The 23,360-nt window shown below is 41.8% G+C and overlaps 1 protein-coding gene across 1 annotated transcript in view; it reads left to right on the plus strand.

Annotated features, from left to right (window-relative positions):
- CUBN (cubilin) overlaps positions 1-23,360 on the plus strand; it is a 279,400-nt gene that overhangs the window by 94,942 nt on the left and 161,098 nt on the right. The window contains exon 28 of the mRNA XM_040451314.1: positions 7,252-7,402. Within this exon, the coding sequence (XP_040307248.1) occupies positions 7,252-7,402 (151 nt within the window). The remainder of the gene's footprint in view (positions 1-7,251; positions 7,403-23,360) is intronic.

A 23,360-nucleotide genomic window follows, 5' to 3' on the forward strand; every position in this document is an offset into this window, starting at 1 on the left:
CATGTATAAACTTGAGATCCGTATAAAAGACTACAGAAATAGTGTAACATTTTTAGTAGACCAGCTGGGTGTCTACGAACCTAAAAGGGTATGGAATTCTGAGAGTGGAAAAACATTACCAATGCATATCTATGTCAATGCAATGCTATGTCAATAGGTCCCCAAAAATAATCCTTGAAAAAATAAACTGATCACACAGGAATACATAGTCATTGCAGGAAGTTTGGAAAATATAGAAAAAGTTAGATAAAATAAAAATGATCTCAGTAATAACATCACTCCTAATAATTTCTGGTGGCATTTATTTCCTGTAGTCGCTCCTTATGTATTTTATTTTAATATGCAAAGGGGATCTTCTGGACACAACTATCCTATAATGACTTTTTCCCAGATCACACTAGCTTGTGAACGTTTGTCCGTGTTGTTCACTATGCCACATGATTTATGACATTGCACATGCCATCATCACGATACGGTCACCTATTCTTGTGGAACATTTAGAACTTTTTCAAATTTCCACTATTATGAGCCATGCTGAGATAAACATTCTTGTAGTTAAATCTGTGCACATATACATGTATAGACAATGACTTGAAAAGTCAAACAAACAAAGGCCAAAAAAGAAAAAAACAAATCAACCTTTGTGGCTCCTAAAATGAGCAATGTATAGAAAGCAGAAACAGAAGTGTCAGTGCGCTAGTAAGAGTGCACAGCGGCTAGCTGCCACATGGGAAGGAGACAATCTCATCTGGGCGTGAGACCAACATCTAATTCAGAGTGACACAGAATAACTCAGAACGTGGTCTTCGATGGGTTTCTTGCTGTCATGCAAAGCCCAGAATTCTGAGTAATTGTTTAATTTTAGATGGGTATTTCATATTTCCTGCCCCACCCTGTCAGCACATGGCAGCATGGCTTTTCCTGTGCTGCGGCGAAGACGTGTGCCTGTATATCAGACACTGTGTGTGGCCACGTGTCTGGTGGAGACGCTGCCTCCCGGGGCCATCGCGGAGCCATCTACAATCTACCAGGCTCTGCTTCTTAGTTTTCATCATTAACATTTGCCTAATTTACCCTCCACAATCTGATTACGTTTTTACCCCTGCCTTAGCCTTTTCTCATCCACTAGGGGAACTTTTGCCCAACTCCACGAATCTTGTTTGGAAGCTTTTACTGTGGTTCCAGGAATATTATGAAGCACTTCAGATTTAAAGTACATGTGAAAGGTTCTAGGTTTATCTGAGAGATTTATGTGTAAACGCTCTTAATAACTACTCTCATGAGGCACTTTTCATGGGTCCTTTTAGCGCTGTTTTCTGGGGGTGGGGGGAATCTGAAGAAACGCCCCAAGAATTCACCAATTCCCACCCTTTTGGAGCACCGGTGGCTAAGCAGCTAGAGCTGCAGGCTGGCTGGACTGTCATGGGAGAGGAGGCAGTGACGCGAAGAAACACGTGCAGAGACGCTTTCCCTACCGTTTGCCTCTCCCTTCCCCACCTCGCGAGCGCAGCCTTGGTAGATTTCCTAACGCTGTCTCCACCACCATCCCATTAGGATCCACCACCTCCCTCCACCACGGCCCGCGCACCAGGCTTACGCTGTCCCCCACGGATGGTTTGCTCTGGGCCACGCACCCCACACTTGGGAATGGCCTCAGTGTCCACACAGAAGCAGGTTGTCATAGCAACACGCTGCAAGCGATTCATGTTGGCCGTCCATCTCTTCACAAGTGATTCATTGATTCACTGCTTTCCCATCTGGTCTGCCGGGGATGATTTCTGTGAAGTGTTTTACATGAGTCAGCTCAAGTTGTCTACACTCGTCATATTTTGTCTCTCAAAACTATTTCTAGAGTGGTTTCTTTGGGAAAAAAAATGCCAAGAGTTAGAATAACATTTTAAGTGCATTCCACATGCCAAGTCTCACACTCAACCTAATTACACGGTGTGTCTCATTTGCTATTTACACCAACCTTATAAATACCATTATGGTGCCAAATTTATATAGAAATTGTAGCTAGGAGAGGGTGAGGACTTTTCACAAGATTACATTCTAAGGAAAGTTTAGAGCTGGACTGGACTGTGTACCCATAGGCTGATCACGATTAATATCTCTAGTCTGCTCTTACAATAAAATTACTTCCTGGCTTCCATTTGAATACAATCTGTTGGTGACACTGGCTTCACAAAGCTAATCTAAAAATTCATTGAGTATAGGTCTCAGAAAGTTTAACTGTGTTCTTTCTATAAGCATTAGGTGATTCTCTACTGCACCTAAAATTCTCCCTCATGGCAGGTGGGATATTTCAATACATGTTAAACTCTAAAGGATAACCTTATTTTTGTTTTTAAAGATTTGTAGTAGAAGGGGGACCAAAATTTTTTCCTGAAGTTTCTCCATATTTTAGTAATATCTTCCCAAGAGCCCCTTGATTTAATTTCTCTATTTGGTCTATATTTAATTCTTAAAATTAATGATCCACTCTAAGCAAGTTTTATTTCAGAAAAATGTCAAGGAAATAAGAAAAAGTATGAATTAGAAAATGTATGAATTAGATGCCAATCTAAAATAGAAAGAACTGAATTCTAGTTATTACTCCCCATAATGCTAAAGTGAGTTTAGAAAGGTAGTATATCCATACATCCCATGCTTATAAATATATGAAATAATTATAATTTTTTTCATCAAAGTCACAAATATTCAAAATCATAAAAGAAATTTAGCAGCAAAGAAGTACTTCAAAAGCACATTTCTGTTCTGAGAGTTCTTGGCAATTCATAAAGCTGATTCCCATTGAGAGAACAGGTTGAGGTTCACGTTAGCTGATACTGGGTTCCTCCGGACTCGAGTTCCAGAGTTGCTACAAAATTCTTACTCTTACAAAAATTCAACTCTCTGTCAGTGAGGCATCCTCAGTTTTATATCTTCTACCTTGCATGTATGGTTCTTAATTAGAAGGAGTCCACGGATCATTTCATATTGCACCTGGAGTCTGAAGTCCCTAATGGTCTCAGAAACTACGCATGTGCCAAATTATCAAACCCATGCAAAGGAAGTCGATAGAAATTGGTAAATGTGGCTTAGGCAAGAGATTTCCTTCCTCTCTGCCTGTCCACTTGAGGGTGGAGCGGGGGTGCAGAGACCTACACCACATAAATCCTAAACGAACAGTCTCCTTAAGAGAATAATTGAAAGGATTCTACACAGGAGGTTGTAATATATACACATATTTACATTTGAAGATATGTTGAACCGCCAACCTGAAAATGGAAGCAGCATTGCAGATATTAAAAAAAACAAACAAACAAGAAACACCCCTCTCCACACGGTTATACAACTTAGATCTGCATATTTCAAGTGAGAATCTCCATCTTTCTTTTCTTAATTTCTATTCGTTTCCTTCTGTGGACTTAATTCCAAGCTTAGATACTGTGGATCTTTAGGCTTTCTAAACGCAGGGGAAATCATACCCTTCGCGGACCAAGCCAGAATGCTCGCCAGTAGTGGCAATGAGTCACAGCTGGAATGTCCTGTGGTTAGCCTTCTGCTCTGAAAACAGAATCAGGAGCAGCAGGCACCTACTGGTTTCCATGGCAACCAGTATTTGTGTACTTTGAACAATGACTGTTCCTTTTTGTGTGGTAAATTTACGCGGGAATGAATTGTTGAGGTGACGTTAGCCATCTGTGTGAATATAAACAAAAAACCCCCCGATTTAATTAAGTGTAAACTTCAGAAGGACATAGGGTTGGGGGTTGGGGTGCTTTTGTATAGAGGTATTGTCCTACACTAATTAATTCATTTGTTTATTTGACATATTTAAGCATTTTCATCAATGTCTATTCGATGTTTCAGTGTGCATCACTTTCTCCCCTCCAAAGGCAAAAAGAAACTAATTGTCATTCATCAGTGTTCCCCCCACCCACCCCCACTCCCTGTGCCCCCCCTCGCCCCCCACCATCCCATTCACAATGTGTTATTTTAGAAGGACTGGGATTCAGGGGCTCTCCTTCAATGAGGTAATCCTATCCGGAAGGAAGAGAAAAAAGTCCCCTCCAAGTCATGTGAAAATGTCAGCTTTCTTAACCTTGCTGAGCTGGGGAGGCAAAACTACTGTAATGCTTACGGCCTTGTAGTGAATCTAAAATTCACTTCCTCAAAATGTCACTGCCTACCATTTCAGAAGACCCGTCAAGCTGAGAGCGATTGCGGTGGTGGGGAAATCTTACCTCGTGTTTTGTGGCATAAAGATGAAATAATTAAAGCTTTGGTCACTGAACTACAACCCAGAGCTAAGAATGAGCCTTCTGGAGTGGAAAATAGTGGAGTGTTTCTTGCTTATTATACCTCTGCCTGGGAACAGTATGTTTATTTTTGTATTAATTAGTTTGGGATTGGAATCGGTACGCTGGATTTAATAAAAAAAAAAAAAAAAAAAAAAACCCTCTGAAGCTGGGATAAATACCCTACAGTGAAGCAGTAACTTAGGAGTAAACAGATTGCAACATGGCCCTCCTCCCCTACTTGTACCTCCCGCCTTAGATGGAGGGATCTGAGAGCAGAAACGAAGGGCTTTGGGTTTTCCCTCCTCTTTTTGTGTTGCTTTATTCTTTCTCCCAATTTTTGCTCCCTCATTATGGCTTCTGTCAACTAGCCTATGAAGGAGACACTTGTTAATTAATATACCTAGTCAAAGCAGCAGCGGCCTTAAAAAAGACAAAGGAAACTGAAGCGATACGCCTGAAAAATAAATTTCATCTTTATTCGTTTGCTTCAAATGCTTAGGTTTACTACCTAAGGGCGAGTTATCTAACAGACTTCTGAATGTCTCTCTTTAAATCTCTGCTGACCTTCCCCCAAGTATCACAGGCATGTATGACTGATGACCAGCTAGTTTTGAGAACTCCATGAGACAGGCCAACATTTAGAAATCTGTAATTTATTATAATCTTGAACAAGGCCCTTCCTGATCCCTGCCACCAGCCCTTCTACAGAGAGGCCCACAAAGGATCCAGACTCTTTGTTGCCTAAAAGAATCATGCTGAAATTTAGGACTCTAAGACCCTACTATGTACCTAACTATGTAGGATTCAAGTAATAGGGCCGATTAAATCCCACTGAAATAAATGCAGCTGTGGGGGAAATCATTGTGTTTGTTCCATTGTGTTTGTTCATTGAAGATGTATTGGGAATGTGCCCTCGACAAAGCCCTGAACTAGACAGAAGAGACTGGGAGAGGTGCTCTGGGCTCTAAGGAAACCCATAATCAGTAGGGGAGATGAGGCCCACATGGCTGGCAGTAGAACAGAGGGGAATGGAACCATTTCTACAAAGAAGCACGAGTAAAAGCTGAGGGGTTTCAAAGGAAAACTAATTCGTGAGTGAATCCCTAGGGATTAGGGAAGGCTCCATGGGGTGCTTTGTAGAATTTGATGATAAAGTTTTCCATGATCTCATCAATATGTTTCAAACTATATCATAACATTTCAGTAAATAAAAATAATTTGGCCAATTTGGAACTTATTGAATCCAGATTACACATGTATCTACAGACATATTCATTCAAACACATGCACTCACACATACTCTTATATATGTGTACTCTACAGGAGAATAATCAAGGAAGTCTGTTAGTTTATGATCAGGTATTTTCAATTTTGTTTCATGGACAGTTCATCCCAAGGGTAACCAGAACAAAGTAGACAATGATGTGGACGTTAGTAGAGGAAAAGAAAAATATAATGGCCTGAGTCATGAGGAGCCAACTGTTTTGGATTATCATGATCTTTCCTGATTGAAAGAGATATGGTAGAGAAGTTTATTTATTTTTTAGTTTAGAGGTGTATTTCAGATGAAATGAATAAATGAGGCAGATAAAGGGTACACGACAGGATATACAAATACCTCAATGGGAAAGTGAGCAAAAACCACAGCAGAAAAGTTCCAAGAGAAGAAATATAAATGCCTAATAAGCACGAAAAACCTTCAACCTCAAAGTAACATAAGTTGAGCCAATTACAAAACCAAACATATTTTCCCTATCGGTATCAGCTCTAAAAATAATAGCAGTCACGGGGTGCCTGGGTGGCTCAGGTGTTCAGCATCCAACTCTTGATTTCAGTTCAGGTCATGATCTCACAGTCTGTGGGATCCAGCCTGCATCGGGCTCTGCTCTGACAGCATGGAGCCTACTTGGGATTCTTTCTCTCTCCGTCTCTCTTTTGACCCATATCCCATGCACGCATGTGTGTGTGCTCTTTCTCTCTCCAAAATAAATAAGATCAACTTAAAAAAGAATAGCAGTTGTAATTGCCAAAGTCCCATTGTAGTAAATTGCTGGTGGGGGATACACTGGTATAAACTTTCTGGTAAGAGACTTAATAATATAGATCAAGAGCCATAAAAGATTATATTCTCTGATTCATTCCCCTTATAGGAATCTTTCCTGAGGGACATTTAAAATATCAAACAAACATTCATATTGGCAAAAAAATTGGAAATGTCCTTAAATGAACAACAATAGAGTATTAGAAGCATTTTACGCCACCATTAAAAATGTTTACACAGAGTATTTGCTGACATGCTTAGAAAAAAATAAGGAACACACTTAAATGTATAGCCCAAGCTTGTACACACACATATATATACCTGGACACATAGGTATATGTATACATACACAAGCAATGAAAAAAAAAAATGTTGACAAGAGAAACTTCCGGTATTAACAAAATATTAACAGTGGTTATCTTCAGTGGAATTAAATTTTGTATTCATTTTTTACATAGCTCTCTAAGCTGTCTAAATGCTTATGTTAGTATTTATATATATTTATATAAATTAGTATTTATATATATATTTATATATATATCTTTCAATTATAAGATTGCTGTTCAACGAGCATCTCTTATATGTCATTAACGTGTGAACACATCTCATCTGGCCCACCATTTCCTTATTCTGTGCCTGGATTATACTTTCGAGGGAACTTGCTAGGCTGACATAAAACCAAACACTAATATTTGGATTTCCAGATTTATTGGGCTTAGGACTCACCCATAAAGTCTCTCTATATAATCACCTATTTTTAATTTGTTAATTCTTATATTAAGCCTCCTGTGTTCAAACCACCTTAGCAGATTTACCCTTAAACTCAGCCAAGGAACAGCTTTTGCTACATGAACAGACTTTACTTTTTCCCTGTGACACACCATGTAAAGCTCCCCACCCTGGGAAGTTTCTCCTTGATTCCAGCTCTACGACGGCCCCCAGCGGATGGGGCGCTACTGTGGAGCTGACCTACCGCCTGCAGGGAGTACCACGGGCTCCAGGCTTCAAGTGCTGTTCCACACCGATGGGGTCGGTCACCATGAGAGAGGATTTCAGATGCAGTGGTTCATTCATGGTAAGCCCTGGGCTGATCTTAGTTGTATTGGATGCTTGCTACTTGACCAAGAATTCTTCCTTTCCCAGCTCTCACTTTGGAAACGATACCACCACAAATAATGGGGCTTGGGTCACAATCTGGTGCAAGGCCTTGGAAACCTTCCTCAGACACTGGAGGGTTAATCCCGGCAGGGTTAAGAGAGGACAGCAGTTGGAGAGCTACTGAAGTCAGTGCAACAATAAATCACCAAAGAGAAAGGAGGGGAGCAGAGTGAAGTTTCTGGCGGGAGAAAGACCTGTCCTTGGGTGTGGCAAGCAAATGGCATTGGGGTCTCCCATGGGGAGTGGAACGGAAGGAGATTCCAGGCTTATTCTGACATTAGCAGAGAAGGAAGGGTGGGGATTAAGGGGCAAGAATGAGTCAATCCAAGAGAGAAGGGGAAGGGCATGCTTTGGGCTGAGAGGGGAGCAGGAGTAGAGAACTTATCGGCACTAAGCCAGGGCGTGTGTTGTACCTGCCAGACAGAGTAGGGCCACCCACCTACGAACTGGTGCTTCAGAAAGTAGGTAGGGATAATTATTCCTTTGACGATGAAAATTCATGTTTAACAAGGGTTCTAAAACTTGTAGATTGACCTCTTGTGGCTGAGTCTAAAGGGAGTAGGCCCAAAGTGGTGATTCTCAAGATGTGGTCCCCTGAGAGCAGCATCAGCATCACCCGGAACTTGTTAGAAATACAAATTCTTGGGCCCCATCCCAGACCTGTGGAAGCCCAATAATCTGTGCCTTAACTAGTCTTCCTGGTGATTAAAGTTTGAGATCCACTCTCCCAGAGTGATCCACACCTAACAAGTATAGTCCTTGTACGGGACACCTGGGTGGCTCAATCTGTTAAGTGTCCGACTTTGGCTCAGGTCACAATCTCATGATTCATGATTTGAGCCCCACGTTGGGCTCTGCGCGGACAGCTCAGAGCCTGGAGCCTGCTTCGGATACTGTGTCTCCCTCTCTCTCTATGCCCTTCCCCTGTCACGCTCTGTCTGTCTCTCTCTCTCTCTCAAAAATAAATAAACATTTAAAAAATCAAAATAAGTCCTTGTGAATATTATAATAGCAGTTCTCAACCAAGGGCTTAGGGCTCACTGGTAGAGTTGCAATATTATACCAGGACTCACACGCAGACATGTAAGCTGTGGCCCGACTGTCAAAGTCAGGGGTGAGCCCAAGGTAAGCACACATAAATGTGTATTGTGGTTGACTCTTGAGTGTTGTTAAAATCATAGGCCATTTATTATATGAATCATAGCGTTGTACATAAGTGAGTACCCTTATTGTAGACTTGAGTGTTAGATGTTCTCTTAATATGAACTGGAGACAGAGTCTATTTCTGTTAAAAATACAAGTGTGGGGCTTTCAGCATTTAAAAGTATTCAGGGTAATCCACAATGCTACTTATAGCTTGAAATACAGATTATGAATTCCCAAAGTGAACGAGCTATGATAATTAAGCCTGTGGGATTTCTGGACTGTTCTCTTCATCAAGTGGGTAGATTTAACCTTGGAAGGTCAATTTATTGATCTGTTAAGTGAAGGGACTGGATTGCTTTATCTGTGTACTGTAGTCCACCTCTAGTATTCTGTGATTCAGAAATGGCGTGATTCTAAGGTAACTAGAGACAGTGTGAAAAGACCTAGAAGAAACAGGAATGTCTTGAGAAATGACCCAGATTTTCAAGGGCTGGGATATTTCCAGACAGTGCTTCTCAGACTTTCATGTGCATGTGAATCACTGGAGATCTTGTTAAAATGCAGAGTCTGGGGGCGCCTGGGTGGCGCAGTCGGTTGAGCGTCCGACTTCAGCCAGGTCACGATCTCGCGGTCCGTGAGTTCGAGCCCCGCGTCAGGCTCAGAGCCTGGAGCCTGTTTCCGATTCTGTGTCTCCCTCTCTCTCTGCCCCTCCCCCGTTCATGCTCTGTCTCTCTCTGTCCGAAAAATAAATAAATGTTGAAAAAAAAATAAAAAAAAAAATAAAATGCAGAGTCTGATACAGGAGGCTGAGGTGTTTCTAAAAAGCTTTTAGGTTGTGCTGATGTTGCCACCCTGTAGACCACACTTTGAGGAACAAGGCGAGAGCAGATGTTAAGACGGGAGAAAGAAAATGGTAGGAAGACAGCATCTCTAGAGACTAGAGAAAGCTTGTAAGGTGCTTCAAGGTCTCGTTGTACTAACGGCAGAAAAATCTCATCAATCTCTCAATGTCAGGAGGATATGAACTAGGGCCTCTGTGAGAAAGAACCTTAGTGCTTCAGAGATCCAAAGGGGAGAAAGCTTGCATGTGAGACAGAGGGTGGAAAGGAGGAAATGGTAACCAGGAGGGTTATCTAGGGTCCTCAGCCCTAGATACACATTGGAATTGCCTGGGAATTGTAAAGAGAACCCATGCCTGGGTTTCAGCCTTCAGAGATAGAATTCAGTTAATCCTTGGTGGGACCCTGACAATTGTTAATTTAAAACACCTCCCTAAGGAATTCTGCAATGCATCTAGGGTGGAGGGTTTTAGGAGCAGTGATTTTGTTGATGCTGGTTATATCTTTCTTCTCAGTGGGTTGCTTCCTCTCCCTTCTAGGCTGTTCTATCCTACCTCAAGGCCACACTAAGAAGTGTGATTTCAAGGACGTTATTGGCTACACTGGTTATTGTGTCACTGGATTCTTCTAGCCAACATGCTAGACACAGTTGAATCCTCTGCTGAAAGCTTTGAGTTTTTGTTGGGAAAATTTTTTCTACTAGCTCTATTTTGAATCTGTCTTCCTTTGGAAAGGTCAAAGACACTCTCTGTCTATTCTCTCTTCCTGTTTACTATTTCACAACTTTCTTCCAATTGCAGAAAACTTGCTAAGCTTGGAATCAGAGTTGTACAACCAAATTTTGATGGCTGGGACCAGAACTGAACTTTTTTTTTTTTTTTTTTTAACTCTATGCTGTCCACTGTACATAAATTACACTTCAAAAGAACCTTCTTTTTTTATTTTTAATGTTTACTTATTTACTTATTTTGAGAGAGAGAGAGAAGTGCTAGCAGGGGAGGGACAGAGCGAGAGAGAGAGAGAGAGAAATTTCCAAGCAGGCTCTGAGCTGTCAACTCAGAGCCCAACATGGGGCCTGATCCCACAAACCATGAGCTCACAATGTGAATCAAAATCAAGAGCAGGCTGCTTAACCAGCTGAGCCACCGAGGTGCCCCTGGGAAGAACCTTCTGGAAAGGGATTCTTGGTAGTCTAGATCAGTGCAAAATTAACTATCATATACTGTAGTTATACAACACTGCATGTACACAGAGTTTCTACTCTGCATTTTGATGTGGTCTTTTAGCTTGAGATAGCCTAAGGAGAGAGGCCAACAGAAAAGACAAGGGTCAGAGAAGAGTTCTTTGATGGGAGAGGCTCCCGCCCTTCTTACCCAGCAGAGATAGACTGAAGACATAAATCTGGTTTCACAGATTTATGTGTCTGTGAACACACAGACTGCGTGTTCAGTCCACAGATATTAAGGAGCTGTTTTGGGCCAGGTGCTGTGATGGGGCTGGGGCCAGTGTGTGACTCCCACCTGCAGGCCTGGTTCCTGGTTTTGTAGAGCCATGGGAGCACAGAAAAGGGAATTTGATCTAGACAGGAGGTCAGAGAAGTCCTGCGTGAGAATAGGACCTATGAACTAAAATCTAAGAAGGAGCAGGGGTTAAATAGGCAAATAGGAGAAGGAAAAGGTTTCCCAGTAGAAGAAGGTCCCTGTGGGGGGAGAAAGCAGGGTCAGTAGGGGGGACTCAAAGCTTGGGGTGGCTGGGGTTTAAGGTCAAGGGGAGGAGTGCCGGAGACCTGAGCCATGGCCACAGCATTTGGGTCACTCACAGTTAAGGGCTCAGGCTGGGATGGGGCCACACCCTCTCTTTCATGTAAGTCCTTCAGATTTCAGAGAAAGGAGTTCTGATAAGACCTTGAAGCACCGAAGCAACATGGCGTGTTGTGGGATTCGAGATACAAGCTAAGATACAAATACAAATAAATGCAAAAGAAACAGATGCAAACTCCAAAACACATTTAAAAACTGGTCTCAGTGTGAAAGTACTGTTGAGTGTGCTTGTGCACGTGTGCATGCCTATGTGAATGTATTTCGAGAAGTACGTCTTTGCACAGCCCCTCCCGACCTCGGTGTCAGAGTGAGGATCACATGGCCGGGGCCCAGGGCACCAGGCCTGACACTAGCCCTGAGGCTCTTTTTCCTTCCCTGGCTGGAAGGAAGTGCCCCTAAACCCCTAGCCTCTCTTCTTTCGAGATGTCTCATCTTAGGCTCTCGGCCCCTGCCCCCTAGCTCTTTTCCAAACTGTGCGGTAAGAACCCCCAAAAGCTCTTCACTGAGAATTCAGAATCTACTCTGGCATCCTTTCCCGAACATTGCTACTTAGGGAGAATTCTGTGCCCCCCCCTTCCCCCAACACTTCATTTATTTTGCCAATTAATAAATGAGCCTGTTTCCAAAATGTGCTTCTTTGTCAACTGCACAGATCTCCTATTTGCTCTGAGAGCACGGATCTACAATCAGGCTTTATTCGTGGGTCCAAATTTAAAGCGGCTCTGTAGATGGGAGATTAAACCGCACCGCCTCGCCTTTATGCGAACCATCAAAGAGAATCCCACTCTGGAAAGAAAGAAATGGCCACAGTTGCCCTGCCTGGCTAAACGGTTCCCGGTATTCAGTGTTGACAGCATTGTCCAGGGGCTGCATTCGGCCTCCGGGGCCTCCATCTGGGTTGCTAAGGTCTCTGCAAGCTGTGTGAATAGAGGCCTCCCGGCCGGCCGTGCACAACCTACGCCTCTTCGCCTGGCCCTCCCGGGGGCCCTCTTTCACCGGCAGTGGACTCCGGTGCACAGACAAGGGCAAGGAGCTTTGTGAGTGAAAAAATGACATTTGCAAAAGGAGGGAACCCCTCAGCTGGGAATAGCAGGGGAAAGGCTAAATGGCATGTGATCGGGAGGTGATGTCACCCTGGTTTTTCACAAAGCAAAGTGTGGCCTTTTCTTTGGGGAGATAGATGACATCAGCCTCTCCAACGGGGGCCAGTTCCATTTTACCTTCTTTGTAGCTGTTGACGAGATTTCCCAAGGCTTGAGGGTTTTCAGAAATCGGCTGGGGGGAAACATTTAAAAACCCTTATCAAAATCCTCCTCGGCTGCCTTGGTTTGAACATGAGCCAGTGCCTCCTTGAGTACCTGTGGCCGTGTGGCACCGGATGAAAAGGCTTTAAAAGAATGTATTTTTAGAGCCCTGGCAAAGCACCTCCACGAGGTCAGCAGTGTTTCTCTTTGACCTTCCCTCTGCTTCTCTGTCCCTCACATGGTCTTTTCAATGGTCTTTGTTTACTTTGGGTCTTTCAGGGGAATCCCTTCTCACTGGTAATTTTTTATCCTTTTTGTGACTGAGAGTATGTGTACTGGGGTTTCTGGGAGGTTTATCCTTTGAGGACAATTGTTTTATCTTTTGTGATCATATTATCCATTTGCCTTATGGTGGGTCATCCCTCTTCGTGTCCGAGGGTGAGTAAACCTGGCTTTTTATTTTGTCTTGTTTTGTTTAAAGTTTATTTATTTATTTTGAAAGAGAGAGAGAGAGAGAGAGAGAACGAGAGAGAGAGAGAGAGAGAGAGAATCCCAAGCAGGCTCTGTACTGACAGTGCAGAGCCCGATGTGGGGCTCAAACTCACGAACCGTGAGATTACGACCTGAGCCAAAGTCAGATGCTTAACTGACTGAGCCACCCCAGACCTGGCTTTCTGAGGCCATCCAGGCCTGCTTTCCAAAGAACAGACTGTTTGCAATTGTGCATCGTGTTACAGTGATGGCACGTAGCCTTTGTAAGCAGGAATTTATCAAGATTGTGTTTTTTATTCATTCAACCTACCAACCAACCAGCATATATTGTTTTCACTACCAGGTTCAGTGCATGATGTTGAGAATATAGATAGTGTATTAGTTTGCTTGAGTGGCCATGAGCACATATGACAGACCGGGTGGGCTTACACAGCAGAAACTTACTTCTCATAGTTCTGGAGGCCTGAAGTCCAAAATCGAGGTGTTGGGTCCTGAGGCCTCTCTGCTTGCTTGCAGATTGCAGTCTTCCTGCTCTATGTCCTCTCATGGCCTTTTCTCTGTGAGCACACATCCTGGTGTCTCTTCATGTATCCACATTTCCTCTTCCCATAAAGCCATTAGTCAGACTGGATTAGGACCCACCCCTAGGAGACCTCATTTTGACTTAATCACCTCTATAATGGCTTTATGTCCAAATACAGTCATATTCTAGGTAATGTGGGTTAGGACATCAGTATAAGAATTTCAGGGGAGACAGCTCAGGCCATAACAGAGAAGAAGGAGAGAGCATCCTTGACTTTAGGGAGTTAGTCATCTAGTAGGGGAGACAGACAAATAAACCAACTGTAGAAATAAATCCATAATCCATGATGCTGTGGGAGCAGAGGAAATGGGCGATAGCCTGAGGTAGTGTGGGAGTCTCTCCTGACAGCTTTGGTACTTGAGCTGACTTTTTTTTTTTTTTCTTTTAGTGTTTATTTATTTTTGAGAGAGAGAGAAAGAACAGGGGAGGGGTAGAGAGAGAGGGAGACACAGAATCCAAAGCAGGCTTCAGGCTCTGCCCCTTAAGCTGACTCTTAAAGAATGAGCAAGAATTGATCAGTCAGACAAATGTCTGGGAGAGGAGGACATTTCTAAGTAGAAGCAGGGAGGCTTGGGATAGCACCAAAGTTTTGTAATGGGCAAGTATTTCAGTTAGAGCACAGCTTCTCAATGTCAACTCTAAAGGCGTGAAAATTGGTTCTTAGGAGAGTGAAAAAAAATCTTGTGCTTAATGGATAAAGCTCAGATATGTATCATACATAACATATAGTATATCTGTAAGGTTAACACTCCATGGCAGAGAACCTGGGAAAAAATATCTAGGAAGGTTCCCTAGAAGGGCAATAATGAACAAACAGTTGGGAAACACTGAGCCACAGGGAGAGGTGGGGGGTGGTATGGGGGGATGTGGTCAGATATCAGTTGATAAGAACCATTGCAAGAACTTGGATTTTATTTCCTGTGGCCTGTCCCGAGCCTGCCTCTGCATGATGAAGGCATTCACAACAGTCTGGAGGTATGATGATCGCAGTGAAAGTGATTTTATGAATTGTGGTCAGCAAAGATCCAAGGCACGCTCACAAGGCCGGGATGTGAATCACACCGTCTGGTCCTAATGTGAGACAGAGGCCTTTCTCTCTGCTGGTGACGAATTGCTTTCATAGTGTTACTTCCTGTTGGGCAGTGATAGATATAATGTCGTAGAGAGAAACTGGTTTGAAACACCCGTCCCTGTCTGCCTTTAAAGTAAGCCTCATTGACAATCAAGACTGTGCCTTTTATTCAGTAAGTCAGTAAGCAATCTCTTGGTAAAGACAAATGGGTAAAAACATAGGCTTCTGTGATTGTCTTATTCTTTAGTGTGATATAAGATAAATCCTGTCCAGTTTGGGTAGAAATTTAAGTAAAAGAGAAGCTCTTAAGAAACATTAGTTCTGTTTAAGTTAAATCTTATTTCCATAAACACTGACTAGGCTTTCTTTTACATTTATATGTGTTATATCCTATCCTGCTTCCCCTGGCTAGTTCAGCCTATTTGGTATTTTGAACTTTTATCTTTGTGATACTCACAGCAAATGAACAGTCTTAGTGTAGAACCAAGAACAGATTTCTGCATTAGGATACATTGTCTTATTTTTATGTATGGCAAATTCTCATATATCTTTTTTGCAAAGAAGCTCTTAATGGATGATGCTAATTTAAAAAAATCTGTTTATAAATTAACTCACGTTTGTTAAATTGGGATAATAATTTGCTAAAAAAAAAAAACCCCATGCATCTGTTTTTGCATTGGCTTGAGAACTTTTCCTCCAAGGTCCTCATAATCTGAGACAGCAGTAAACATATGCAGACATTTCAGAATGAGTGGGAAAGCTAAATCCTGACGTTATTTGCCTCCTTGACAACAGAAGATACACATACACACAGTTGACCTTCATTTAACGTTGGCTCTCAGTCTTGCAACCAGGGAGGGCCTTTTAGCAGCCTTGCATCCCAATTCCCATGTCCCTACTATTTGAAAAACCTTTGAGTTCTATTTCCATTGCTACTCTTTGAATCAGTTATAAAAAGAAAGAGAAAAACAAAATAAAACAAAACAAAACAAAACAAAAAACAACCCCATACAGCCATGACCTTCCCAAATCACATATTGCACAATTTATAATAGTCCTTCAGATTTGGGCCAAAGGAAGGGTTTTCTTGAATCTTCTATTTGTGTTCTTGTTCCCTGGCAACAACATCCCTGATAGATATTGCACATACTTTCCAGGGGATTCCACACTTTTTCATACGACATGAAAAAAAGAAACCACGCTTTTTTTTTTTTTTCACAGTTTCAAATTTTGTGGCAACCAAAAATGACTAACCCAGCAGAGAACAAGCACAGTGTTCGGTGTAGAGCATTAATTTTTTTCCCAGAGGTTTCTCTTTTTGAGCATTTACTTAAATATTGCCATATTTATCTGTGATATTTATCCAAAGACTTATTTTATTTGTATGCCACTGTGTACTCAGAGAAACCAGTGCCAGCCTTCAGTGGCGTTAATTCACATGAAAAAGAAGGGATCTCTGGTGTAGGATACTAACTACGTTCTAGAAGATTTAATAAAATTTTATATTCTCTATGTAAGTCATGACATTAATATATTTTGTCCATGATTTTTTTCTCCGAGTTATACCTACAGACTCCTCACAAGCTCAATAATATATAGATTTTACACTTAAATGTAATGTAATTTTAAATTTATTTTAAGACGTTATGATAAAAGTAAACCACACTGCCATATAAAGAATAAACGAAAATGTGATTTAAGTGCTTGGTCCATTAATTCAATTGACATCTCATTTATTATTGCTGGACCAAGTAATTATTTTAAAAATGTTGATGTTGTTTGGAAAATGTTGATGCTATCATTTTAAGAAATATTTACCATGCGTTGAGCCCTGTGATTAGTGCTTTTAATATTATCTCATGTTTTGTCTCATAATTCTCTTCTGTAAGTGCCATCATCCCCACATTATGGATAAGAAAACCGAGGAAGGAGTCTTAGAGAAGTTAAATTGCCCAAACTCACAATTCCAGTAAGTGATGGAATTCGAACACAAAAACAGTGTGTGGTGTAGAACTCCAAAGCCTATGTTTTAAGTAGCTGCACTCTGGGATGTCTGGGTGGCTCAGCTGGTTAAGCAGCCAGCCCTTTTTTTGTCTCAGGTCGTGATCTCAAGGATCGTGAGTTCAAGCCCCACGTCAGGCTCTCATGCTGACGGCGCAGAGCCTGCTTGGGAGTCTCTATCTGCCCCTTTCTACTTCTCTCTGTCTCTCAAAATAAATAAATAAACTTAAAAAAATGAATAAACAGCTTCATGCTGCCTATTTAGTAAGAAAGTTTTCCCCACAACTTTTCATTGCAGAAAAGATTAAGCTATATTGCAATGCAGAAATGGCCAGTGTTTATAGCAGGTAATTTTGCAACTAAATTCCCACTGAGGATAATGAATGTTTTAAAATGAACATATACACTCTTTCAGTGAATAATATTCTGGTTCCAAGGCCTCGCTACTAGACTACACAATTCCTTTTTTTCTTCAGGTTCAAAGAGCAATAATGGGGGGAAGTATATTACTTAGCAAATGACTAGTTCAAAATAGCTGATGTTATTTGTCCTTCAACACAATATCTGCTTTGTTACTCATTTAGAAAGTGCTCTTGTTTTGGAGTTGCTACGTATGGTTGATGGGATCATATGCTTCTGAGCTGGGATCAACCACAGAGATCATCTCATCTGTCACCATGGTTTAGCTGCCCAAACTAGTTTACAAGAGGAGTTTTATTAAGGTGAAGAGTAAAAGAATGGCTGCCCCCCAAATAGCTTGGTTTGACTGGAGGTCAACAATGGGAGACAGAGTGGATCCCCTGATTTGGTTAATGTAGGAGCCCAGCCCCGAGAAAGTTCTGCCCTCCTCCAGGGAAACTTCCTGGCCAGGCTGGATGCCTGAATCAGCATTTGCCCTGCGAGCGGACTGCACCCCTTGGTATAATTACAGAAAACGATTCACAGAGCATGGATGGTTGGAGGACATGACCACCATTGGCATGGTGCTCCCTCCCACATCTGCCCATGTGTCCATACGGAGCACCCTCACTGTACAGGAATCCTTCAGGGTTGAGGAAAGAGAGAGAAAGAAATGGAGGTGAGGGTGATGCGGAGCCCTGGGGGGTGGAGAGGAGGCTCCTGAGCTTTTCCTTATAAGGTACTGAGGGCCAAAACAATTACACCAAAAGAAAGCAGGATTAGAATGAATACTTTTAAATAGAAGTATGAGTGTTGAACTTGGAAAATCACATCAAGAGAACACATTCCCTCAGTCTTTGCTTATGTGGGGGATTTCATAAAAGAGCTATTAGTAGCCTTAGGCAGGACTACTTAGGTATTTTTTGGGGGAAATGAGTCCAGTCGCCTTGGTCTCATTTCATTTCCTTGGAAGATATTTTACACTATTTTTATACGTTTTGTTCAGAAATCTTCAATAATTTAAAACGTATAAGAGAAAAGGACTGAGTGATTGACTTCTCCTGAATTGTAAGCAAAGAATTGCTACTGAGAAACCATTGTTTAATTTGGCTGGAATGAGTAGATTGGGAAGAAAAAGGGCATATTAATCAAAATGAAAAGATGACGAGATTGGCTATACTTCTCTGGGTCAAAATGAAAGATTTTTATCCTTTCATGTACAGGAAATGAAAATTTATACTATGTGAAAAGTCCCCAAATGTGGCTCCATTGGGTTCATTTCTCTTTAGTGGGGTACTAAGGCAAAATACTTCAATATTCAGCCTCAGGATAGCTCAGAGAGTCAGAGAGCTACGATAATCTTAATTGTGAATATTTCTGTGACATCTTATATTGTCATTTAGAAGTCATTTTATAACCATGGACAGACTCGAGTTTGAGCTTCTTGCATCTGTTTTCCAGGTCATTAACTTCGTGGTATGATTTTATTCTTTCTCTCTCTTTTTTGTCCCTACCATTGAAAACAGATCCCTGCTGTATGGAAATTAGTCAGACAAATGATTATCTCAGAGTATGGAGTTGGGATGAGGTCCTTATGGAAGAGGAAACTTTTTAAACCTTTACTGATTTCTTGGTGCTAAAAATCATTATCCTTAGTTCTTGGCTTTGCTTTTCTCCTAATGTGATACTGAGCCCTAAGTCTGTCTGTAGCTTCTTCAACCGTAGACTTTCCTGAGTCTGAATGTGTGTGTCCTCTCAAAATGTATGTGTCGAACCCTACTACCTAAGGTGATAGTATTAGGAGGTGGGGCATTTGGGAGTTGATCAGCTCATGAGGGGTCTGGGATTAGTCCTAAGAGTTCCCGCTGCCATGTGATGTCTGTGACCCAGAAGAAGGTCCTCACCCTACCATGAGGGTACCCTGATCTCAGACCTCCAGCTTCCAGAACTGTAAGAAATGAATTCCTGATGTGTATAAGCTATTCGGTCTGTGACATTTTCTTATAGCAGCCCAAACAGGCTGAAACAAACCTTTTCTATCCTCTAACCTTATCCTTAAGCAACCATTATCTAAACCTCAGTGTGATAAATGGGAAGTAATTGATACAAGAAGGAGCAGGGAGAGCTTGCCAACTCATGCTCCTTCAGATGTTACACTCGGAACGGCTGTCATTTTGCGTCTGTCTTTGGGTTTGGCCGCCCTGTCTATCAGGAAAACAATGGGGGTAGATTAGCTTCCCTAAGGCTGATGTAACAAAATACCACAAACAGGGTGGCTTCAAACAACAGGAAGTTATTTTCAGACTTCTGAAAGCTAGCAGTCCAAACTGCACATGTCAGGAGGGCTGTTCCTCCAAAGGCTCTCGGGAAGGATCCTTCTTTACCACTTCTAGCTTCTGCTGGTTGCCGGCAACACTTGGCTTTCCTTAGCTTCTAGATGCATAACTCCAATCTCTGTCTCCATCTAGCCTTCTTCCTTCTCTGGGTCTGTGTCTAGATTTCCATCTTCCTCTGAGGACACCAATTATATTGGCTTTCAGCCCCACGCTAATCCATTGTGACCCTCATCTTAGTAACATCTGCAAAGATGCTGCATCCAAATAAGGTCACATTCACAGGTCCAGGTAGATGTGATGTCTGGGGGACACTATTCACCCTCGTACATGAGCTTCTGCAGCTTTTGACAACTTTCTCTTCTCTTGGAGTCACCATGCTTTGTCTTCTTTCTTCTTCCTTTATTCTCAGGAGAACCTCACATTCCTTGGTCTCTCTGTTACCTGATCTTCTTGTCTGGTTTCACCTGTGATTGCCCGATCTTTTGCTAACCCACAGAATCCCCCAGAAAATTTATATGCACGTCCTTAAGATCAGATCATATCCTTAAAATCAGATGGATTCTAGGGGCTCCACCATTGGTCTTGACTTCAAAGAGTCTAGTGATCAGATTTTCATGTTTTTCTCTTAGTAGGATAGATACCTACCATTTGCCTTTTTCCTGCATCCCTGGAGAACAGCATCCACTTTTAAACTACTGAGAAATTAACTGGTAAAATCAGACCAGATATTGCTGACTTTCTGTGGCTCTTCTACATGTCATAGGCACCTTTGAACAGTTTTGGCCATTTTAGGGAGCTCACATTTCTCTCTACCTCTGCCTTTTACCCCATCCTTAAATTTTTCTGGTCGGAATTGCTTTAACTACATTATTTGCATATCTCACAGATGAAACAGAAGTGAGGCCTCTGTAGTCCACGGAGCAGTTTAACCTTGCCTTGGGTTGGACCATCCCCAAATTCTGAGTTCCTAAGTTACCATTTTACATCCTACCTGCCCCACCCGAAGAATTCTGGCAACTTCCTCCTGCGACCCCACTGCCTCCACACGCTGCCTTGTAGCATGTCAGAGGGGAGTTGGGCTACCCAGTAAGACACCCCTCAAGGTATTATCAGAGAGAACATTTTTAATTTTTAATTATAGAAAAACAATTAACACATGCATCAGTTATTTTAATGAAGTGTATGGAGCATCATGGTTTACTGTGTGTAAAAGGTATTCTTTTACCATATTTTGGCTTTTCAGCTCCTTTTTCACATTGACCACTGACTTCTCAAGTGTTTCCCTCAGAAATTTAAGGATATGGGTGTGAAGATGTCCTGTTTGGATCTGTTCTCTGTTCCTTTTCTTGCAGCCTCGGTGGGCCTTGAACACACCAGTTCCACGCTGACAGTCCTTCTAGTGCTATTGGTTTATGGAAAATAGTTTCAGAAAAATGCCAAGTATAAAGTAACAACTACATCTGAGCAATCGTAGGGAAATACATAGAGAGCTTTAAACACTTTGTGCCTGGGATTCCATTTCCCTGTTTCATTGCTGGTTTGCTTTTATTAGAACTTTTTTATTTAAAAACAACAACTCAAAACTTTGAGGATGGAACATACCTAGATTATGCCTCATTTTTATGTGTGCATTCTGAAATTTTATAACTTGCTTGTTTTAGACCAAGGAAAAAAAACAGTGATAGCAAAGTCCTTTTATGAAAAAGATTTAAATGATCTTCACAAGTAACCAGGTTTAGCAACAGCTTTTAACTCTTCCTTGTTATGAGTTCAGTAGATCAACGTGCTTCCTGATGATAAGGTAAGCACTTCCTTTCAGCTGATGACTGGGAGTTTGGAGGAAAATAAATCAAATAGATTATCAGTCACCAGTACTAAAAGTTTTAGAAAGATTAACTAATTAAAACTGAAAAACATGTGATGCTCTGTAGGACCTTATTTTATTCCAGTTCAGCTGATGTCTAATAATGTTAATATATTAGATTTCATCAGATTTGCCTCACATTAAATGAAAAAAGTTTTTGCTTCATTTATTTTTTTCAGGTTGCTGTGGTGATTTTCCCCTCACTAGATGGACAGAACAGTAATGAGGGTGGTGTTCAACATTGCCATTCCGATGCCTTTGGGCTCAAGTGTCCAAAAGGCACAGTGGAAAGAACACAGAACTGGGAGTAAGGGGCGTGGGGGTGGGGGTGGAGGAGGGATGGATAGAGATGGGGGGTGGCCTCAAATGTGCCATTTACAAGGTGACCTGTGAGTCCAGTAGCCCTCTGGAGCCTCACTTTGCTCAACTCTAATGTTGATTTATTTTTAAGAGAGACAGTGTGAGCAGGGGAGTGGCAGAGAGAGAGGGGGACAGACGATATGACGCGGGCTGTTTACTGACAGCAGTGAGCCCGATGCGGGACTCGAACCCATGCACCATGAGATCATGACCTGAGCCAAAGTTGGACGCTCAACCAACTGAGCCACCCGGGCACCCATACTTTCTTTGTTCATCTCTAAAATGGGCCTGATACAATCATTCTTGCCTCTTGTATAGAGTTGTTAGGAATGTCAGATAAGATCGTCATGTGCTCATTAAAACTGGTTTGAAAAACCATGAGCCACCCTGCAAATATGAACTATCTTTGCTGTAGCTTAATGAACAACTGATTTCTTACCTTTCATCGAGTATTCGTGAAAGCTATTTAGCTGAGATGGTGATTCTACCTCCAAATCTTTCTCTCATCTCACCTCATATCTGGATGAATTTTTGTTAAATTATAACGTACAGAATGTATTCAGTGACTATCACGTGCCAGGCAGTTAACTAACAGTCTTACTTTGGTTATTTCATGTAATCTGTGCAACAGCCCTACGGCATTAAGTATTAGTGCTGTTACAGATAAAGAAACTGAGGATAGAAAGGTTAGTTATCCAAGTAGTAACAGAGCCAAGGTTGGTCTTATGCCATAGTCTGTGCTTTACTTGGAATATTATTATATTTTCAAAAGTTTTGCAACTTAGCATGCAAATTACACAACTCTGAAGTCATGTTGTCTCCTCCACGAAAATCTTCTATTACCAGTTGGCTACAAAGAGCCACTTTCTATTTCTTCCAAATATGTCCCTGTCAAAACCCTTTATTCATCACTCCACTGTCTGCTCCTTTGTCAGCCTTTTAAAACCTTGCTTTATTATTTTCCCTATGTTGACCCCTGAAGTGCTCTCCTGAATCATTGTCCTCTATTTGAGATTCCTAAAGCCCGGTTACAGAAAACGTATTTCTTTCTGTCACATTTTATTATTCATCTGACTGGTCAGGTAACATGATGATGGAGAGGATGCTGGAAGTCTACGCATCACCTCCTACGTTACTTCCTGATAGCCATTGACTGGTTGATGTGACTTCCTTAATCTACAGCCTTGTCTGGCCTCCATCTCTCTTTCCTTCCCCTTCCTGTGACCCCCCCCCCCCCCCCCACCATCACCCCTCAAAATCATGGGCATGATTGACAACAACATGATGTTAGATTGTCGCAGAGCCGCCCACAACCGTGTGCCTTCTCCATAGTTGCATCAGGTGTGATATTCACACATGTGTCTGTACCGTTATTTCTGCTCTCAAAGAGATGTTGACATGTGCAATTTTCTAGAAGCCTTGTTGTTTCTGTCTCCAGAATGGGTGGATGGATTTAGAAACGCATTTCCTTCTGTGATTCTTTCAGGAGAAAGTGTATTTTAACAAGAGATTGTCAAGACCTAAGCCCCACACCAAGGGAAATAGTGCAGTGAACAAAACGTTTTTTCCTCTTCCAGGCCCCCCACCGCCCCCCAAATTTAAATTTAACAAGAAAGTAAACTGAGGATAATTGTTGGTGTAGAAAATTTTTAGTATTGGACATTAGCAACACTGATAACAACTATAGAGGTAAAGCACCTTCCCTGACAGGTGTATTTT

This window comes from Herpailurus yagouaroundi, unplaced genomic scaffold (genome assembly GCF_014898765.1).
Source record: "Herpailurus yagouaroundi ecotype Mexico unplaced genomic scaffold, PumYag 203, whole genome shotgun sequence".
Lineage (NCBI taxonomy): Eukaryota > Metazoa > Chordata > Mammalia > Carnivora > Felidae > Herpailurus > Herpailurus yagouaroundi.